General features: G+C 38.4%; 1 protein-coding gene across 6 annotated transcripts in view; it reads right to left on the reverse strand.

Moving 5' to 3' along the window:
• The window catches only part of gramd1bb (GRAM domain containing 1Bb), a 68395-nt gene extending 48442 nt beyond the window's left edge, over positions 1-19953 (reverse strand). For 4 of the 6 annotated variants that reach the window (XM_086164214.1, XM_086164213.1, XM_086164212.1 and 1 more), the window contains exons 1-3: positions 19544-19953; positions 12365-12442; positions 9687-9713 (exon numbers count right to left, since the gene is read on the reverse strand). In XM_086164214.1, the coding sequence (XP_086020340.1) occupies positions 9687-9713; positions 12365-12442; positions 19544-19953 (515 nt within the window). Of the gene's footprint in view, positions 1-887; positions 932-4313; positions 4796-9686; positions 9714-12364; positions 12443-19543 lie in introns of those variants that run through there. The other 2 variants (XM_086164218.1, XM_086164216.1) reach the window with 2 other exon arrangements.
• Positions 19954-22748: the final 2795 nt, after the last annotated feature.

Here is a 22748-nt window from a genome sequence, read left to right on the forward strand (position 1 = left end):
CCAAAAAAATAGGAAGGGGCCACTAAAAAAAAGGGATTTTTTTAAGTTGGCACTACAGTGTAAGAAGATACATTTGTTAGTCCTTAGTTTGACACATGATCCCATATCTACAATCACTTCTTCCTCTCCAACTAGACAACATGGGTATCTGACTCCCTGCCACTGTTTGCAACACACGATTTGTGCCATCAATTTCCACCTGAGACATCACGAGGTTTGTTTCTTCGATTTATTAACCTAAATAAATTAGGTGAGACGTGTAAAATCAGTGGTCCATTAACAAGTTTTACACCCCCTGCAAACAGACTGGAGATGTGTTATTAGTTTCCCCACCTCTAACCCCTGGTCATACTACAGAGAACAATGCTGACAGCCACACTATAAATGACGCTACAGCAGATAAAGTCCTAAATCCCATGCAATGTAAAATGTGAGGACGACAGGAAGGAGCTAGATGTGCTACAGGGACACAACACAGTGCTAGCCCTGATTTACTGAGATGCCGTGTAAAGAGCAGTGACTTCAACAAACTGCATTTGAAGAGAACAATAGCTTCAACTGCAACAGATGCAAATGCATCACACACGGTGTTGTGTTTTATAAATATATCCTGGCGGTGAATAGGCGGTGAATTGCAATGGTTGTGTAAACTAGACTATTTGCTTTTCTTCTCTTAGCTTACGGCACACTGGGCTTGATATATTACATTGTTATGGAAGCAAGCATACTAAAAGGGATTGAGACTTACTAATGCATTTTTTTAACTTTTTGGTTTTTCATCGCCTATATGCATATAATTCATGATGTTGTCATGTGCAGCAGTTTCATCCCTGATAGATCCCTTAAACACAACATCACTGCTCATGTGTGGGGTGTCTGTATCCTACCTTTGAGGTTTCCATATCAGTTTCTTCCACTTCGTTTGCTTGGCCTATTGGTGAGGGTACAGAAGAGTCAATGAGAGATTTTTGTAGATTCCATTCCTCGCTTTTCCATAACTGTCTTGAAGACAATATGAATCAACTACTAAGGGAGTTTCGACTGGAGTATGAAATATTGATTTCTACTGGGTTGATAAATCAAAAGGAAAACAAAGGAGTCAGCCAGCACTCTGTTAAGATGGAGAAGAACATTTAAATGCATGTTTTTATCTCCTGTACATCACATTAAAAGTCCTATCTCAAAAGCATATTGGTCCGAAGTGGGAACATGTTCGTTTCTCAGTAACGGCCAGGACATTGTCTTGGAATACTAGTCCAGTTGTGTAATGAGGGTTAGTTTTTATGACAAATTCTGTCCTTTCAATAAAGTCTTTGTAGCCCTCGATGACTCAGTACAAAGTGTCCACCATTATAATGAATCACCGTGATCGGAAGCCCTCAGTCACTCCTACACCTTTTCAATCACTCCTTTTTTGCCGTGGCACCTGATACATTTTTCACCCTGGTACGAGCAATTTCTCCCCGCTCCTTTCACAGATTACGTGGCTCCACCGGTTGAGGACTTTTCACTTTTAGCTGTCCGACATCTCTGACATATATTATTTTGCGCTGTCATTGATATTTTCACAAAGACAGAAAAGTAATGAAGAATTTCCTTACTGATACTGAATTGCGTTATTACAATGCAACACAGTGTTTCTGCTGGGCATATAAGAAAATCTTAATAAACTTGCCTGCCTGTTGAATATTCACATGGGGTTATTGGAAGAAGACATTGAACACAGACTTAAATACTTAATTCTCTTGCGAGAGTGAGGTTGCCATGACGGTAAGGTCTCCCAAAGTAAGAGTAATTGTCAGGCACTAGAAGTACGGCTGGAACTGCTCGAGGGTAAATCAATAGTATCTGCGATGAATTGAAGTACTAGGGATGAGACAGATTACAGAGCTTCTTTTTGGCATTTGTTAAAATTGCTGTGTCATTATTTCGGTTATTATATGTTTAGTGAGGCAATACTGACAATCCCATTGGAAACCTGGGACCCTTAGTGCTAAAGATTGGATAAGTTACTGAAATCTATTGCATCTATTGTCAGAAATTCAATGACAAATGGCATCTAGTATCTATAATAAAGTTTTACGCAATATATAAACATCTTCACAGATATAGTTTTCCTTTCAGAGTAAAATGCCATTTTTATTTCTGGGTGCACATGCAGTATATGGAGACGCCCTGTGATAAACGATGGATGAGCATTCCATCCTTTCAAAGTTCTTGTCAATTTTTTAAAGCAGTTGGTGTGGAAATAACTAATTATTAATTATAAATATCATTTTGATCCATTCAGCATTCAGCCTGCATGTCACCCATCAAAGCTACATTATGGTTATCATTCCTAAACTAAAGACATAATAACAAAAATAATAAAATTATTATAATTTCTCTTTTGGTAAGAAGCTTTTGGAAACCACTAGCTTAATCCTGTTTTACAACTTGATTTTATTTAAAAATAAACGCAGATAAGCCCCCCCCCCCCACGGCGGGAAAAAACAAAGACAGTTCTATATTTAGTTTAAACGGCATATGTGCATGGCATCTTTTCTTGTGTAACTCAACAGGGAGGCAGCCAGCGTGAAAACAAGACCTTTCACACGAGCAGTCGGGGTGGGTGTGTCTGTGGCAGATCTTGCTCGGCAGGAATATTTAATGAATCTGCGACATCAACAGCTGGCACAGAAGTACTGGTCGTGATATGATAAAGACACGCGAAAAAACATTAGGGAATAGCTTTACTCTGTCTGAAATTGGACGGAGGGAGGGGGAGAGAAAAGGTCCAATTGATACATTTAAAAATGACATTCCATAAATGAAACCCAATTTGTTGCGTTAGGAGACAGATTTCTGAATGTCCTGCGCTAAAACTTATTCCCTCTCTTTGTGCTATGGGGAATTCTAAATTTCACCAAATGACCAACTTATGTTGCTAAACTTAAGAGAAAAAAAAGAGAAACATGCAACACATGCGCAACAATTACGCAAACACCTTATTAAGCTGAAAGACGATCCCGCTAACATTGCCAAAGCATCACCTTTGTCTGAATAAACCTAAAGTTGCGTGTATGCTTTTTCATTCTCCAGCAGTCTTTAGCTGTAAATAATTTATGATGCCTCTTTAATGCACTCAGTTGCTTTTGAAATAGCATTTTTTTTTCAACATTTCAAAAACTTTTTCGATTGATAGGAAAATATGTTCATCCTCTAAGGTTGAATTAATGCCGCCATCCAAATCATGTGGTAATAATAAGATAAAGCACGACAACTCCCAGATACCTATGGATTATCTTGCAAAGATACCCTTATACAGTCGAATACTGGGTTACTAGGCAGCCTTGTGTCCTTGTCTGTTGCAAAAAATTTTTTACACTGCATCTAAATCTTTAGTTTGCTGCAAAAAGGAGGGAAAACAATGACATTACCTTTTTCACCTCTCTAACAATCGACCCACTAAGTGTCCTTTAAATCCTAGTAGACAATTGATTTTGACTCATAACAGGAGCATTAGGAAGGAGAAATGGCTTCAAGTTGGTTCGCTGAATAAACCTCAACGTACTTTGGGTTGCAAATTATAGCGGAGGCTTAATAAGCCCAATTACAGACATGAAAATGTGTGTATCAAAGTGAAACGGGTGTATTTTATAAATGCAAATCTCTAATTGTCTTTATTGAAGCAATTATATTACGTAAAATAGATAAGAGGACGCAGCACTTCCGATGCAAGTTGATTTCTTTTTTTAATTTAAATTGTGATGTTTGATGGGCTAGAAATTGTAGGAAATGTTATAGTACATCTTTACAATATCCAAAAAACTCAAAACCTATGTGAGCTGAAGCTCTGTGTATCTACTTTTGCGGAAAAAAAACAGTATATATATCTGTATATATCAATATATATATAGGTAGATAGATATAAATATTGTTTTGTGGTGTAGTGGAGACTCAGACCTCATTTTAGCTTCACACCTATTTGAAATGTTTGAGTCTGGATATTCTAAATGCTATTTAATTCACTATCTTCGGCAGAAGGCCCCCATTATGTTATTAACTTAAAAAAGGGCTTTTATTGTTCTCTGACATGATATTAACATGGGATACAAGCCATCTCAAATCCTTTTTCGATTATTTAAATATTCATACAAACAGATTAAAGTTCTGTTTACTGCACATTTGTTGCGTTGGGGACTTTTTTGAACAATTTGGCACATTTTTAATCAAAATTGTGACAATACTGATAGTTTAGGTTCCTACTACGTGTTTTATGAAATTGTTCCTCCAGTCTGACTGTAACAAATGTAAGAGAAATTAGAGCTGACCTTCTGTTTGTGCATGGTGAACAGGAAGACACCATCCTGGCGTCTCTCCTGGCTCTCATGGCCTCCTTTCAATTACTGTCCCGCTGTTTTGTTGTTGTCAGACCGTCATTTGTCCGGCGTGCTCTGTCATCATCACCATGTGCGAGACAGAATCCCATCTACGGTCCCCTCTTACGCGGTAAATCCAAAGCCGGTTGGAAGAAAAAAATGCGATAACCAGTCCATAAAAAGTGCAAAGAGAGTGGATGCAGAAATCACTCATTCATATGAACCCGTTCAGCAAGCACAGGATGTCAAGAGCGCCCAGATATCACTCTCATAAAAAAACAAACAAAAAAAACATTGCTTTGATTCTCTGTCCTTATTTTTTTGACACATATATCAAAACTACCCTGTAACACATTTTACCTTCAAAATAGGTGAGTGTAAATTTGCTGGTCAGGTGGCTCACAGCTTCTCTTCTTACCGCATCACCTCAAATCAGCTTCAGTGAGCCATGGATGAGCAGTTGCATGAGGGAGGATGGGTCAAGGATGAGAGAACTCTGATTGGCTGGCTGGGTATGGTGTGTGTGTGGGAAGGTCCCTTTGGTAGGCTCCCTGAGGACGGCTATGCTAGATAAGGGTGGTCCTTCACCTCCTTTCTCTCTCTCTCTCTCTCTCTCTCTCTCCATGCTTTATCAGTCTCCCTGCCTTGAACACTCTCCTTCACTCCTCCTCCTCTTGTCTTCCTGTCTGCACTACAAGCAGGAGGCGACTGCACCTGCACGGACTAAGCGGAGCAGCTGATGTCACCGACACCAACGCCGCAAAAATAACCCGGCTCAAGTGCATGACCCGAATTCACCAAACAGAACATCACCATTATTACGGAGGAGCTAATGTGATATTGGACACAGCTTAAAATGGACTCTGTACGCAGCACCAAGAATTAAAGGGAGGGACATACAGCCCTAACTAAACCAGAGTACATTTACATTTACACAAAACCACTAAGGATGCACTTAAGTAGAGAAACCCACTTGCAGAATAACATATTTCAATATGACAATTAAATTACAGGAAGAGTCACTAAAACGGAAGTTGCTCTATTTCGGATACCAAGCTGCATCAGATACCATCTTTAGCACTAAAGATTAGATTTCACTCTACAGCAGCCAGACAGGGTTAACTTACAGCGACAACACGTGGGCAGCATTAATAAACTGAGCTGGCAATACACACGACAAATCATGAAAATCACAAAAAGATATTTTTGTGATTTTTTGTGATCAAAAAGGTATTCTGGCGGTGTTTTCAGACCGGATTGCACTGAAAGGTTTATCTTATGTGGAAATTGGATTGGTGAATCCACACGATTGCCTGAAAATTCATCTTGTGAGGTTTGAAATGACCTCTATTCTTGTTTTCTGTCCAACACTAATCAGCAAATTTGTGTTATTCTTAGTGTGAACGCATTGCAGATATAGAGAACAATCATCATTCACACATCTGGGTAATTTGGAGTCTCCAATGAACCTATTGCCTGTTTTTTGACTGTGAGAAGAAACCAAAACATACACAGAGATATCATGCAAACTCCACACAGAAATGCATCCAGTCGGAATGGAACCGGGGACTTCCTTGCTGTGAGGCAGCATCGCTAACAACGACTTTGTTATTTTGTTTTTCCTTTACTTTTAAGCTGTGATGGACGTATGTGTCTAATGTTTGAAATTGTCTCTTGACGCTGTGGACTAGATCTGATTAGTCGCCTTTTCTGGCAGTGACTGTTATTCCTTTCATGACTTTCACTCTAATTGCACTAAAGATACATGTTGCAGCTCCAGAGATCTTGCCTCGTGTGGTCGATGTTGATGAGTTTGGAAATCTCTATTTCCATGTCAGCCCACTCAGAGCTAATCGTTGGTCCCTGGAATACTGCCAGCGAGCCCTGCTTGTTCTCCTAACCTGCACAAGTCAGCTTATATGAGGTAATTATTAATGATGCGCTAACAGCAGTCATACCTGCAGGATTGGCCTCAAATGTGGAAACCCTTAATTGTATATAATTATTCATTTGGTGATATACTAGCAACAATTACTGCTTGCACACAAATAAAGGAAGGGGGAAGAAAGACAGAGATTTCCTTCATATTTTCCTTTTGGTAACAAAAGTATGATGAGCAGCAATAGCATTTGGTCCAATGATCCATGTGAAGCAAATAAGTTATGAGAAAAGTGATCACCATGCAGTTGCAGCAAAAATATATCAATGAAAATATAACAAAATTGCAATCAGAGTCCTATTTCTGTAATGGTAAACATGTAATTGTTACAGCCACCATCCATCCCTTATCTACACTGTAAGGTGGAAGCGATAACCACCGCGCCACCTTGCAACAATGATAGAAAAAAAAGGCAAAAACACAAACAAAAAAAACCCCGGATAAATATAGAGCCCATAATGAAGAAACTGTGGAATTTATGCTACATCATATAATTCAACGGCAAAATAGAATTCATATGGGTTTATAGAATTGCAATAAATGAATTTATATGTGGGAATTGCAAATGAATTATGTGGATTTCTAAGACAGCTAAAGTGCAGAGGTGTTATCTTATATCCTCCGATATCATTTTATGACAATATGGTGTAAGTTCAGTCCTCATTTGCAAAAGCCTTATTAAAAGGGACAGATCTTCAAAGAGATGCCTCATTCATCCTATCTCTCAAAATCCAGTTACAAGCACACATAAAAAGGTAAAATTTATTAATTTCTGGTCAAACTTTCACAACTGCTAATGTTTAAAAAAATTATAAACATGCTCAAACATAAAAAAAACAAAAAAACAGCTCTAACAATACTTACAACCATCATCACCTGTGATTGACCCTTCATTGTGATGCCATTTGGGTGGTGAATGGGTCTTAAAATATCCTTTTTATCTGAAAGATATCAGGTCTCATTCACTCCAACTGAAGGTTCACTGCATCAGTAGGGCGGCAGGAAACAGCAAGTGCAAGATCAAGTTATGCTGATGTCCATCGGTGATAACTACCGTCTCAAATCACGACCAAGATCAATAACCGCCGCAGCCGAGAGGGCGGAAGAGCAGTGAGAGCACTGGGTTGTTGACATGACCGAAAAAAATAAATCCAGAAACCGTTTGGAAAAATCTCCCAACAAATGCTATGCAGCCGGTCTGTGACACCAGTAATGCTTTGGCTAGAGATGATAAATAATAACCCAAGTCCTCAAGGTTCTTCAACAAAGCATCTAAAACTTGCACGGCCGATTACGTCCCACGATTTTTTCCGTAATTTGACATAACAAACGAAATCTTTGTCTGCCTGCGTGACTCATGACACTTACACAACAGCTCTCGCCGGGTCACGACCAAAGCAGCAGGACCGATGAGAGAGAAAAGCCCACAAAAGAAACGTACACTTTGGCCTAAAGATCTTCAGTGGTGTTTTATATTCTTCAGGGCAGAATAGACCATTTGATGTTTTGTTCTTCCAGTATGAAATGATGTGTGTGTCTCTGCTTGATTGAGTGTGAAAAAGAAAATCAAGGTAAACAAAAAAAAAAAAAAATTTAAAAACAATCTTCAACCACAATTAGACTAAACTTTGGCTTATTGTTGACTGTCAACAAAATTCTCATTTCGAAGAAATTATTTTTTCCTACTGATTAAAATTCACATATTCACGATAAACAAACAATGAGTAAATATTTCACACACAGCACTGTATTTAATTTGGTTTTGCACTCTGTTGAGATCTTACTGTGTAACACCTGTTTTTTGATTTCAATACATTTCCCTATATTTTTATTTTTATTTTTTTTAAACTTGCTTATTTATTTATGTTTCTTGATGTTTCTGTCTCTTTCTTTTCAGCTGTCTACTTTTGTGGTCAACAATGCTATGTCACATTTGCAAAATGCTGGATTTTTGGAAAACATTTTGAAAACATTTCTTTGATAGTTGAATTATTATTTTTTTGGATTATGCCAATTTTGCAATTCATATAAAGATGTAATAAATACAGTGACTCTTATCAAGACTAAAAACAAAAAAATGTGTTGAGTAATTATTTAAATTAGCCTGGAAAGAAAGTATTGAAAATATTAACCTTGATTTTTTCACATTAATTCACACAATACTATAAGCTAGTGCTAGTGCACCTTATTGCATTTTTGGTTTGCCTGTAAAGAAATGGTGACCACTCTTTTGTATCCATGTATACTTAATTATTGACTTATACAATAATATCAATGATATACATGCACTGCTTTTAAAATGATACATAGACTATCATCACTATTTAGAGATGGTTGTTGGAGTTGTGTACAACTAGTACAATTCTTTTTTCACTATAAAAATGCTTTTTCTGTATTTGTCTATTATAGATATGAAAAGCAAAAAAAAAACAAAAAAAAAAACAGCAAACGAAAAACACGATCAGTGATACAATACTGTGATTTAAAAAAAAAAAAAACATTCTCCCATTTGACATAAAAAATACACACAACTGCTCAGAGGGTAACGTAGGGCTAGAAAGGCATCAGTAACGGTCACGCACAAATATATTTAAACTCCACTCACCAGATGTGCCAGTCCAGATCTGCTAACTAATAATTGCATCCATGATACGCATCCCATTAACCAGTCACATGGCTACACTTGCCCTTATCATGGCCTCACAGGGATACAGGCCGTTTTAATGAACTGATATGTTGGTAATATTTACACACCGCTATTCATACTACATACCAGAATGGGCCAAAGAAATGGTGGAAAAAATGTGAATCCAAGATTTTTCTAGATTAATTGAATTTAAGCACAAGAAAGTTGTCCTACGTATTCCATTTACAGCTTGTCATACAAAGAAACTCAAACTTAATCCGTTGTTATTGGTCACTCACCTTTTCAACTTGTGCTGTCAACCTCTTTTGTTCAGGACTGGCACAATGCCTTTTCTGACAGCAGAGCCCTTCACACTCTTGAAAATCAAGTGTGTGTGTGTGTGTTTGTGTGTGTGTCTGCAGTGTGAGTCCACAGTACTGACCTGCCACCAGCTGGCGGGCTAAAGGACTAAAAGCTCCCAAACAAGGTCGACACTCACAAAGCCCTGTTTGTGCCTGATGTTGTTTGACCAATAAAAGCAAACAATGGCATTCCATGGCTTGCAACTGTATTCAACACCGGTGCCTCGAAATGTAAAGTGCATTATCACACCTTGTTCAGCGCACAAAGCCAGAGAATCTGTGTCACATGCAGAGATGATAAGTCAGGACAGCTAAGTCAGCTCTAGCCAAGCCCAAAACTGCTCACAGATATCTGAAAAAAAGGTCAAAGGAGAGTTCGTGCAAGAAAGAACACTTACCTAATTTTTTCCGCTGCACTGTCAGACCTGCAGAGGGAAAGAGAGGATTTAGACATGTGACTAAATCCCTCCTTCAACTTCAGCAACTGTCCTGTCTTTACACCTTAGTTTTATAAGTGAAATTTCCAAGTGCCGTTACAAGCCAGGACTCCATCTTGTCTCATAGACTCGCTTGGCGGTGGAGGCACCGGAACAGAAGGAGCATTGTTTTGGACCGAACACCTCACGGAGCGGACTACCTGTAGGTTCAACAGGCTGCATTTTGAATCTCATTCTTACATCCTAGGAATTTGGGTTTACATATTGATGAATTATATACAATTTTTTGGGTGATATATATCACTAAGCTTCCTAGATCATCAATAAAATACACATTGAGACTCAATTTGAAGTTTTAAATGAAGGACTTAAAATGTTTTTTAAGCACATAAAAAAAAAGACAATATGGGGACGTTTTTGTAAACTAAATCTTCTATTAGTAAGGAAGTGATTGAATCACAAGATGGTATATGAAAATAATTCATGACTCGAATTGATAAAATATAATCGACGTAAATATTGCATTTCACCATCGTTGTATGAAGACGGACAACTGGAATTGCTTCATTCTACATTTCCTAACTCAGAACTGTGCTGCATCATCTGGATGACTCATGTGTATCTCAGCAAAGTCACATCGGAGTATTATGTAACGAAGTCTGTAGTTCTGGCAGAGGAGTTATACTCCAAAGCAAATATGTGAAAAAAGAAAATGAGCACCCTTTTCACTGTCTTTATTTATTGGTTCCTCATCCCTATCGGCACGGATGCCCCGGTGAAATGAAAGACTGCGGCAGCACTAATCATAGCTTTTTGCTACTTACAAGCCGACCGTGAGGCTGTCACTTCACTGGAAAACACAGCTGCGCATGGCGCAGCGCACCAGCCACCGTGACACGAGAGCAAATGGACGGACGCAGTCGTGAGAGCAACAACGAAGACCGATGAGTGATGAGGTGGCGCGAGTTTAGCGGAGTCTGCATTGCAGCCCCCCACCCCCCCACCCCCCCGGGCACAAATGCTGCTGTTTTACCTGCAGAGGAGACATGACATTCCGTGCCCTCTAAAGCCGGCTACAGAACGCTGCTCTCCCTGCAGCTGCTGCAGATGCCCCTCACTAGCTATCCGCTGGCATGACAAAAGTAGCGAGATATCCCATAGGTTCGACAGGTTCTGTTTCCTCGTTCATAGCCGGCAGAGACACACAGCAGGGGCGGAGGAGGGGGGGAGGCAGGAGGGGGGGTGCAGGAGTGGAGAGCCGGAGAGAGAAACAGGAAGAGGACAGTGGGACTGTGAGAAATAGTGGAGGTTGTAGAGAATGATAAACCGAGGTAGAGGTGGTAAAGTTACTGTTTATATTGAAGCTGGAAAAAAAACTACACATTTTTTTATTTTTGAGCTTTCATTAGAACTTCCCAACGCCATTCCAACCATAATTGACATCTGTTGAACTACAACTAGAATATGGTCAACCATCTGTTATCAGTGCATCGGCTGTCACTGCAGTTTTGTGTTGCTCCAAAAACTACTGAGCTACCAGGTTGACAACTGCTTTACTTTTCGCCTTTGAAAATACATTTTTAATATTTTTTGACGAGAGAAAATAACTAATGTGAAAATAACATATGGCAAAGAAGAAGGATTGATGCAAACTCTATTCCTGGCAATTAAATTTTAACCTACAACTGCAACACATGAATAACATAGATCTTGATAGAACTCCAATAAAATGTTTTAGCATTTCTTTTTTTTAATTTAGGGGTTTGGTTCTGGTGGATATTTGTACCAAAAGGCCACCATTCTGTGACCTCATATACACCGCAAGTAAAAAATAGCTGATGCTTTGTTGGAGTATGTCTGCATAATTTAATGTAATGCATATAAAAATACATTTTAACATTAGTCCAGATAATTGAGCACTGCAGACACATGTACATTGTTTTCCAGGCAAACATGCATGCAGTTTCTCTGCAAGGGCTGACCATCCCACAATGCAATCAACATAATCCCTTTTTTCTCTAGCAGCCTCCATCCTTTTTCAGACGGTGGATACAAGTCATTACAGGGTTTTCTTTCCCATATTCATGACAAAGCACACTGCTTTTATTTCCAAGTCTGCTCTGGACAACTGTGTCATATTACATGTTGATTAAGAATTTGTATGCTTGACTTTATAGCAAAACACAAACATAACAGGATGGGGGAAACAAAAATAACAGCGATGATGTGCCGTTAACAGCAACATGAGGCAAAAGTGCCCTCTGGTGGACAAAACAGCAAAGGGACATACAGGAGGGACCAGAACTTTTGGAATACGCTGTCATTTTGAGGTTTCTTTTCATTATTCTCTCATTTATCATGCATTTTTCATGTGACCTGCTACAGCAGGGAAGACTGTTACATGTCCCTTGACTTTACCATGAGGTTCACTACACTAAAATTCTGACAGCGCAATCTACCTTGAGTTCAGTATTCAGTTTGAAGATTTACTAAAGTACTACTGGGATTCAGGCCTCTTGTTTATGTATTTTTCATTACAACACAGCTCCGATTTGGAAGGATTTGTACTTTAAAGTCTCATTTATGCTTTGCTAACGCAAGGACGCCACAGACTTCTGCCATCCATACTCATGGTTTACCTCTCTTCTCTGATAAAGGGAGTCAAGAAGCGGGTGTTTTCGTCCTCGTGGCTGCTCTGCTGGCTGCTCTGCTGGCTGCTGCACGGTACATGAAAGAGAAGTGGAATTGTTAGACAAAAGACCTAACAAAAAGGCAAACGTGTCACACGCTGGTGTGCATATGCACGTGGAAAAACGTCAATAGATGTGGAAGGAAATAGTTCACATCAATGATTATGACCTCCGACTTTTTTTCTAGCTCTTGATTTATTCTATACTTTACATTTTTGGGTTAAACCCTCTGCACAAGGTTTCTGAGTCCATTGTTCAGGCTCGTAAATGCAAGTATCCACTCATAACACTAGAGGGGGCTACATGAAAGATGGGATATTATTTAAAATTGTATATACTGTACATTTATTCTGTGATCGACTGGCAACAGGGTGAACCTTGCCTCTTGCCTCATGCACACCGGCAGGGAGTGATAAAGATAATGAATGAATAAAATTACAAAAAAAAAACCTCTATCTATCTATCTATCTATCTATCTATCTATCTATCTATCTATCTATCTATCTATCTATCTATCTATCTATCTATCTATCTATCTATACATATATACAGGACTGTCTCAGAAAATTAGAATATTGTGATAAAGTTCTTTATCTTCTTTAATGCATTTAAAAAAACAAAAATTACTTTTTCATCATATTCTAATATTTTGAGATGGGATTTTTGAGTTTTTTTTTAAGATGTAAGCCATAATCTGCAATATTAAAATAATAAAAGGCTTGCAAGATGTCAGTTGATTTGTAATGAATCCAGAATGTATGACATTTTTGTAATTGTTTTTGCAATTGCATTACAGAAGATAATGAACTTTATCACAATATTCTAATTTTCTGAGACAGTCCTGTATATATATGCAGCCCTGTTGAATGGTCCAGGGTTGTCACCCAATGACAACTGAGAAACGTTCTAGCACCCCTTCAACACAGACTGCAGGGTAAGTGGTAAAGGTTATAATGAATATAAACTGAAAAAAAAAACAAAAACATATATCTATATGTAGCCCTGTGATCATTTGGCAACTGGTCCAGGGCAAACACCGTTTCCCACCCAAGCACCCCTGCAACCCTGAGTGTAGAGTTATCAGTATAGATAATGAATGTCTTTAACAACAGGCTCTACTCAAGGTGCTTAATTCAATCTTTACCTCTGCATTTGCTATAAGCCATGATTTTGGTTCAAGTGCATAACTCTCATGCTCGGCATAGTTGCCGACCTTGAATCGAGATGTCTGTTATTTCTATGAAATAGTTAAGTCTGTGAAACATCAACAATGAGTACAACTCTCTTGTGTCTCTCTCGTAAAATATGGCCACATTAGAATAAAAGTCATTCCTGAGAGTTTCATTGACTCACACTTTTACACTCCACCGAGTGCCCGGCACCCACTTGTACAGATACAGGCTAAACCAAGTATTAAGTGCTGATGTAGCAGATAATTCTAAAATCCAAAATTCTTTCATTTGAAGTACATTCTTAAAAAAATATTAATAACCGGGCTGCTAACTGCTTGTCTACTGAGAATTTGCTGTTTGTAAGAATGTAAGATAAGCTGTCAAAACATAAGTTTAATTTTATCTCCAAGTTTAAAAATACAAGTATAAAATACCTTTCCACAAAAAAAAAAAAAGGTGTGGAGTAAGAGAGGTTAGAATTAAAAATGCAACAAACAGCACCAGACATTTAGGTTAGTTCTCTCAATACGATACTAATGAGAATCTAAACAAAATACTTTGAATTAAAAAGTCTGAGGTCTGAATGACATAGATGGATATTTGGTGCCACTTACGTCACTAATAATTAGAGGGTAAACAAGTTATAGATACTTCTGAATGGGCTGAATTTAAATGTTGAATTTGTTGCTAAGCAACTACCTACTGCAACCATCAATTTAAATCAGAACAAATGATTTATAGTCATAATTTATTTCTTGAAAAATTAATCACTGTTGCTATTTAAAATAAAAAACACAGCATTTGTACACAACATATTGATGATCATGATATGCTGGAACAGGATAATGAGGTCAGCTATAGTTTATATTTCTAATAAAAAGGTAATCATTCGATGTCCTGACATGCAGCCATATTCTACTAAATTGTTGTTTTTGTTCACATTGATGTGATATTTATGTGTAACAGATATATATAAAGTTTTCTCATTTGCTGACTTCCAAGTTGACACCAAGAAATCCAAAATATGACAGGCTTGTATCAGCCAAAAAATATCAACTGACAATAAATAAGTCAGGCTCTGATTGCCAATGGCAACCAATTAATTAATGAATGTTTGGGAAAATTTGCATCTTGTCAGGAGGAAACCGCCGTAATTTGTGTTTCTATTGGGCAGAGTCCCTTGGATGACATCCACATTCATGTATCCTTTGAAGCAGCTGCCAAGGAGGCAGATGAATTTCGTTCATTTTGTGCAAGTGTTTGAGCTGCCATCCTGCCCTTTTGTGCAAGTGCACTGGAAAAATCAAAAGAACAGAAAGTTACTATAGCAGGAACTCTGGCTAAATAATTTATTGCTCATGAAGATTTAATGGCTTTGCACTTTGAACATGATCACAGGAGATAGAGCGGTTGCATATAGTGCTGTTGATTTGCAGACCGTGTTCAATGACAACTAAACATTCAGCGGCAGACGGATGATATACTGGTGTTATTCTGCATTTTTTCTGGGACGAATTGGAAGCAATGTACGACCGATCGATCTTTGTTCACACCAAAGCGTAAATCCACATTTCGGGCAGTCCGAATTCTCCATCATGGGCTGTCAACTCTGGATGCCATTGCCAAGTGAAATTAAATTTAGTTCCTGATTTAAAACTGTTCATAGCAAAAGGTCAAGTGCAGGCTACAACAAAAACAAAGCTGTACCCACTAATTTTCAGTGTCTCCATGGAGGACACATTTAACTGGTAGGGTTTTAGGGTAGATATCAGTACGATGTACCATGTAAAGACAAGTATTTTGATTTTGACGTATTTTGAACTGTGTAATGCAGTCTTAGTACGTTTGTCGTTTTTCAAGGTCTAAATTAATCATCTTCTTCCCCTTTTGGTTTTTCCCTTCAGGGGTCGCCACAGCAAACCAACTTTCTCCATCTCACCCTATTCTCTGTATCCTCCTCTCTCACGACAACTAGCGTCATATCTTCTCGCACTACATCCATAAAGGTCTAAATCAATGGTTGTGTAAATACAGAATTGTCTCAAAGAATAAGAATATCATGAAAAACATCATTATTATTTGTCACTCATCTCATTTTTCACCTTATTCTAATGTTTTCAAATATACCTGTAGTAAGCATGTATGTATATTATGTATCTTGTGATGTGTGTTATGGCTTATTCGTATTATCAACAAATATTATCTTATCCTATTTAACAGTTTGATTGTTTTGTCTTATATTTTTCTAGGAAAACAGCTGAAAACTGGCAATAGCTATAAACTCTCTGTGGAGATTAGTAGCATTCTTTGGAATGAAACTATGTTAAACTGTATTTTCCCTATCTAAATTATATCATTTCTATTGTTGCCTTTACATGGATCCATTTTTAAATTTTATATTATCTGATTTGAAGCTTTCTTGTTTTTTCCATACAAGCTGCAATTGGTAGCATGAAACTTCCTGACACTGAATGTGATGGACTTTATCACAACATCTCAGTGATTAGCAACTGCTAATGCTTCTAAAGGATACACATCGAAATAATAAAAATGCAAAACAGTCTAAAACAAACAAACAGAAAAAAATCCCTGTTAAAGGATGTGTGCCTGAAATACTAAAAAGGTTTGGATTTAGATGGAGGCTGGCAGAATCTACATCGCTGACAGCAGAACAGGTTTCATGTTGCCTGCCAGCAACTAACATTTCCCGACATAAAATCTTGCATAACAGGGTTATAAAGCTGGACAGACAAATATAACTATCCAACTACAGAGACAAATGGGAACAAATGGCTTGGAAAGAGTAACTCGGTGATCAAAAAGATTCAGTTTGATGTCAAAGAAGATTAAACTCAAAATTTGATTTGATCATTTATCCGCCATCACAGAATCACTTTGGAATGAAAGCAGCCTCTGAAGAAAAGTACACTGCACTGTAAAATGGGGGGAGTCCTGCACTTCATGTATTATAAAACTATTAACCAATCTCACAGCATTGCCTCAGACATATATAAATCAATATAAGCTGTATGAACCCCAACACGGTCATTATAAGACCAACATACAAACAATCTTTTAGCTCTGTTGTTATAAAAATTGACTACTTACAGTATTTCTTTCTTCTTCCCCTGTGAGCTCAGGTGCATAGCAACGCTCCAACGGGACCTTATAAATGTGTGGCAAGTATTTCATTGACTATATAACTCCTCCATGACTGAACATTAACTGTGCACTTAGATGAGGTTTTAAGTCAAAGTCCCGGAGAAAACACTTTGTGCACTAAACAGTAATTGTCCAGCACATCATAGTGGTGTCATGTCAAGAGTCAGGCTAATAAGTAATATGGTGTGAATACAAAAAAAAGTTTGACTTAAGTACATATCACATTTTATGATATAAGTGAAATATCTAATTGACGTAACTCTAAAAAAGTAATTTTTTGCACATGCTAGATTTGAGCATGTGCAAATAATAGATAAAAATGGACCGCTGATCGAAATTCATTTTGGACTGGATCAAATAATATTCTTAAGATTGATTTTAGGGGATCAATTCAAAGTGAGTGTTATTTTTCTGCTAATTTGGGGAGGAAAAAAGAAAAAAAAAAGAAGTCTAAACAATAAATACATTTTCTGTCTAAACATTGCATTTTAATACTTAAAACTGTGATTAAATTATCTGATATTTTAACCGAAATCACCCAATAACTTTTCTCACTTCAGGGAATCCTTGCTTGCGAGGCAGCCTTTTTTGTTCTGGAAAAAGGGTAAAGGTTCAGTGGTACAATACAAAAAAGAAAAAACAAACTTTGACAGAACACCTTGTAAACCTGATGTCGCAGTCAAAAGCCAGGCCTGTAATGAAGTTTGACTTAAGTCACTTTAGAAAGGGGTGGTGTAGACTTGTAAAACTGTTTTAAATGACTAAACTTGGAACATTCAAAATCGTACCAAATACAAGCACCTAACAACTGACATTGTAGAAGCTTATTCTTATTTTTAAGCTGTGTTGTTTGCTCAAAGACCATATGTTACTGTCCTGAAAGATGCATGCACATTTGAGCTAGGAGGCAGCTTGCACATTCAACAATACAAAAAAAGTTTGTTAATTCACCAGCGGTCTGGTTTTTCAAGAAGATGTGTGACAATATCCTCTTGACGCCAATTATTGGCGAGTACAGTGAGGAAACTTTAAGCTTCCATGTAAAAAACAGAGTGAAGTAAGAGTGACTTTATAATGTATGTTTTCCACAGTGCTGCTTAACTAAAGTGAAATACAGGATGAATGCATTTTAATCTTGTGTTTATCCAATCTGTACATCCATCAATGAGGAAATATGAATAAAACCATTTTGAACTAATAATAATTAATCATTATTAATTAGACAAAGAATTCCCATCTGCAACATAATGTGTGCAGTGGCAAACTGTGTTCCCAGTTTGTAAAGACTTTGACACTTTCATAATTTCTATATTTTCAATTTGTTTCCCGCCCCAAGTAATGCAATAGATTGTTCCCTTCACAAAGCATGCAGAGTAAACAAGAAAACGTAGTAATATATAAGCAGAACACTACATTCTTGGACCAGAGATATACTCATGATGCGCTGGATATAGTGACAGCATTTCACACACGAGACTGCTGTCAGGATTCTGTGATCGGGCCTCCAGAGAGACGCTTTCTTCCTCTCCAACTTTAATGGTGTGAGTAATGAACCTGCTTCTCCGCCATCTGGATAACCGACCTCTGAGGATGCGACAAAGGCGGCGGATGCGTCAGAAGGAATAATAACTGTCAGATGATCATTGTTTTTTTTCCAACTGAACTTGTTGTAGTTTGTTGAGGATAAAACACTTTTGATAACACACATAACTTTCGCCGAATTCTATTATGAGGCTTGTTGAAACCTAATGAAAGGATAATTCGATTTCCTTTCGCCTTGTTCAAAGCACATCCCCTTGAGCTTGAAATTTTTTAGATCACTTTACATCACTTTATCTCAGCTAAAGAGATTATTAGAGCAAAAAAAAAAAAAAAAAAAAGATTAATTGATTAATTGATTCACTCTGTGATACCTTTGTGATCTTTCACTTACTGTATCTGAGTCTGGAAGAGCCAGCCAAAGATGAAGAAACAGATTTTGGAATCATTATGATCATTCCTCCAACCTTTAAGCTCTAAATGCTCCTGCCTTGTAAAACCCCTTCGTCTTGGACGCCTTTTTTTGAGGTACCTGACAGTTCTGGCAACTAATGACCTCTTCTCAGGGAACAGAGCAGCCAAATTATGTACAATCCACAAACAACTGTTTATAACTTAAACTGAGCCGTGTACTGCAACATGCAGCAATCATTTTTTTTTTTTTTTTAAGAGTTCAACAGTGAACCGAAAGTAACTAAACATTTCTTTTTTTTTTTTTTAACTCAGCTCGACCTCTTGCTTTATATTTCTATAAAAAATAAATTCCCTTGCTTTTCTATCTACATCATTTTGGTCACCCTCCGTTAAAATAATCAGAATCGTGCGAAATAGTGTGCCACAAATAATCACGCATGAGCCCATCAATATACACATACAAAATACTACTTAACAACAATAACAGACGCATGCTTGCATTTTTCACCCTCAGATATATTTTTTGATTTGAGCTGACCACGATATTACGAAGAAAAGGCCTGAAAAATCATCCCTGTTTGTCATTGTATTTTACTACGTGAGGTCTTTGAAAGACTCAATCGACAACAAGCATCAAACGCTAAATGCTGAAACCAACACTGCACCAGACGTGTCCTATTGTGAAACATCTGACTTGACATGGCCATGGCCTGACTCTCAATAAATTAGTGATACATCACATTAAAGCAGTGAAAGGAGCTTAGAAGCAGCATGGAGTAAAGGGATGTGTGGGAAGAAGAAGGGGTCAGAAGGAGTTAAACAGGGAAGGTCCCATACCAACCTGCTCTCACTGCCTTGCTCCTTCTTCTCTCTGACTTTCAGCCACTTCCTCAACAGGAAACGCTTGCGTCTCGGAGATGCGCTGGGCGTAGAGCAACGAGACCATGAGGACGGAGCATCTTCATCGCTGGACGGTGTGATCTCAATGGAAGGCAGCTGAAGGTACTCCTTGGAACCGGAACGTGATCGTGCCTTCAGGTGACCATCGGTCAGACGAACCCTTTCCAGCTCCCTCTCGCTGGGGACGTTCCTCATGCGCCGCATCTTGAAGCGCTTGCGGCGGAGCGTTGGGGTCGAGGAGCTGGATCTCACGGAGCCGTCCGACACGCCGTTGTTACCTCCATCTGAATAAATTGGGGCATCGCTTGGGATGCTCACCTGGAGTGATGGCGGTCTTAGAGTGTCGCTCATAGTCCTGACTAGTCGTCTAAAAAGAACGGCCCAGTCCCCTCTGTCCTTTTCTTTTTCTTTAAAAATTATAAATGTTGCAGCTTCTAAAAAGCTAGGAGTATGTCTTTAAATGCTGAGGCACCACTGAGGATATTTGTAAATTTCCCCCACACACAGCACTATTTGAAAGGCCGAAAGGACAGTTGAAAAGCGTGGCGGCCGATACGTTGTGTCCTACTCGTCGGTGCTGCTTTGCATCCGTTCCTTGATATCTATCTGTTCGGTTGCTGGCTGACAGACTGTAGACCAGCCTTGTGGCAGTAAATTCAGGGTGGGGGGGAAGAGGGGTGGATTAGATAACAAAGGGGGCTTCTGTTATGAGAGTAGCAAATGAAACATGTATAAGGCCTGTCAGGCAGTGTAACACAACTCCTTTGCCAGTCCGTCCTGCAGACACGCAGGCAAAGTTACACATACTCCTTTGCACACCGTCAAAGGTAGACAAGTGGTCACCCTAGCTGCCAGCACTACAGAGGAAGGCACCGACTGTCAGCCCTTGAATAAATAAGTCGATGTCATGTGAAGGCAAGGAGGTAATTTGTTGTCACTTTGTCCCAGTTTTAACATCGGTGGCGTCAGAAGACTCCATCGGTGTCGGTCGAGTCTGAGCGGTGGGACGAGATCCGTCTTGCAGGCGGCCCCGGTGGTGTGTTTGTCCCAACGAAGTTACAGCCTAGAGGTTAGAGGGAGGTGATAGGACTGCAAGGTTCAGGCAAGGCTGAGGGTGATGATGATCAAATTAAGCAGCCATACAAACAGGTGGACAACCCCCCCCCCCAAAAAAAAAGGAAAAAAAAACAGGCATACACACAGAGCGACAAGTAGGCATTGTGATAACCAATCACAGGAAACAGGTGGCTTTTAAGATGGGATGCAGATGCTCAGTCACACGGTTGCATTCGGGCCAATTTTAACATACACGGGCCAAATTAACTACCCTGTATTTTCCCCAAAGGATCAGCTCTTAGAACCTTTACTCCACAAATAGGAAGGTAATACTTGGCAACTTAAACAATACACATACATCAGAAAAATGAATCAGCAACACTAGGCAACCCGAATGCCAGCTTGGATACAGAATATACCCAACTAGAGGAAACAAAGGGTTACGGCCTATGAAATGAGCAACAATACACATTAGTCAGTAGGTACACAACTCAAAAACAATCAGCTATAGTTTGACCTTGAGTTAGCAGCCAATATTCCAGCTTCCTGTTTTACAATGAACCGTAACTTTTCTCAAGTACCGGCCAAGGTTTGTGCAAACGGGGGTTGGGGTGGACCTAACATAAGAATAATGGCAGAAAATGAAGCCAACTAAGCCATCCACTCAAAAATACAAAACACACAAAATCAATAATCACATGGCCACCTGACAGTTTTCTCATAGCATTTATATGGATAATTGTTCTGTGTGTAAAGCTTTCACAGCCAGGCATCCATGACAAATAGAGAGATAATTGTTATTTGCCCAATGAGACAAATAGGAGAGCTTGTCTAATGTCTTATGTGCACTGCAGTATAATGATATTATTGTTGGCCACTCTTAACCGAAATAATCACATCATTCATTTAAGTTGGGACAATATGATACAAAAAGAAAGTGTTCCAGAGTAAGAAAGAATGGAAAAATTATTTTAATATCAGAAGAGCAATTGATCTCTTCTTTGATTATAAGCTTTGTCGTCAACTCAAAGAAGAGCAACGCTGTGCGATAATCTAGCCAAAGGAAATGGAAATAAAAACACTTTCCTTAAATTGCCTGATCATAGCAATAATCTGAGGAAGATGTGACGGGTGTGGGATCTTCATAACACTGGACCAAAATACAGCGAGACTGTAAATACCAAGCTACAACAAAAAAAAAAAAAAAAAAGGGGAATGTTTATGCCAAAGGGGAATCAAAGTAACAGCCAAAAAACAAGTTGCAAACTGTATTACGCTGAAAAATATAGATCAGGGATGACATGGGGGGGGGGGGGGGGGGGGGGTCAAAAAAAGGGAGGAAGGTTTGAAAATGTATACATATAATGTCAAAAGGATGTTAAAGGTGTTAAGCCCCGGCAGACAGTACTCTGGAGCAAAATAAATATCATAATTATTCTCTGTCCTGTAACTTTTTCTTTGGATTCAGCAGAATAACAGTTTAATGATTTCCTCGGTTTCTCCAGAACATTTATCTCCTGGACAGACTGATTAAAACCCCCTCCGCCTAACTGAGTATTAATACATGTAACCCGAGATTAGACAGTACAAGGATTGACATAATACAAATTTCATCACCATCTTCTCTGTCACAAAATAATTCCGGAATTTCACAGAAAAGTGATTTATGTATGAACGTCCCAATTTATTACAGTCACTTCATTATAGACTTAAACATTATGTCATATTATATGCAGAAATATCCAATATAGTTTCTTGGCCGTAATCATTTACTACTAGTGAGGCATTGAGAACAACTGATGTGAGACAAATCAATTTGAAAATGTTTTCTGACTCAGAGGTTGAGAAATAGTATGTTGGCTGTGGAATTGTTTTTTGTTGTTTACTATTGTTTACTGTTTTCATTTAACAGTATATATATGTGGATTTTACATGGTTCCAATAAATACAGTTAACAATTCAATGCAAGAATCAAGGCGAATTATTTAAAGTGGACTTCAAAGAAGACAACAGGACACAATTTAAGTCAGTAAGGTAGAGTTAGTGTATATCTATTATGGCACTCAAATAGCAAAATAAAAAACAAACAA

Source organism: Fistularia commersonii, chromosome 18 (assembly GCF_037954325.1).
Source record: "Fistularia commersonii isolate RoL2024-O1a breed Wild chromosome 18, RoL_Fcom_v1.0, whole genome shotgun sequence".
NCBI lineage: Eukaryota > Metazoa > Chordata > Actinopteri > Syngnathiformes > Fistulariidae > Fistularia > Fistularia commersonii.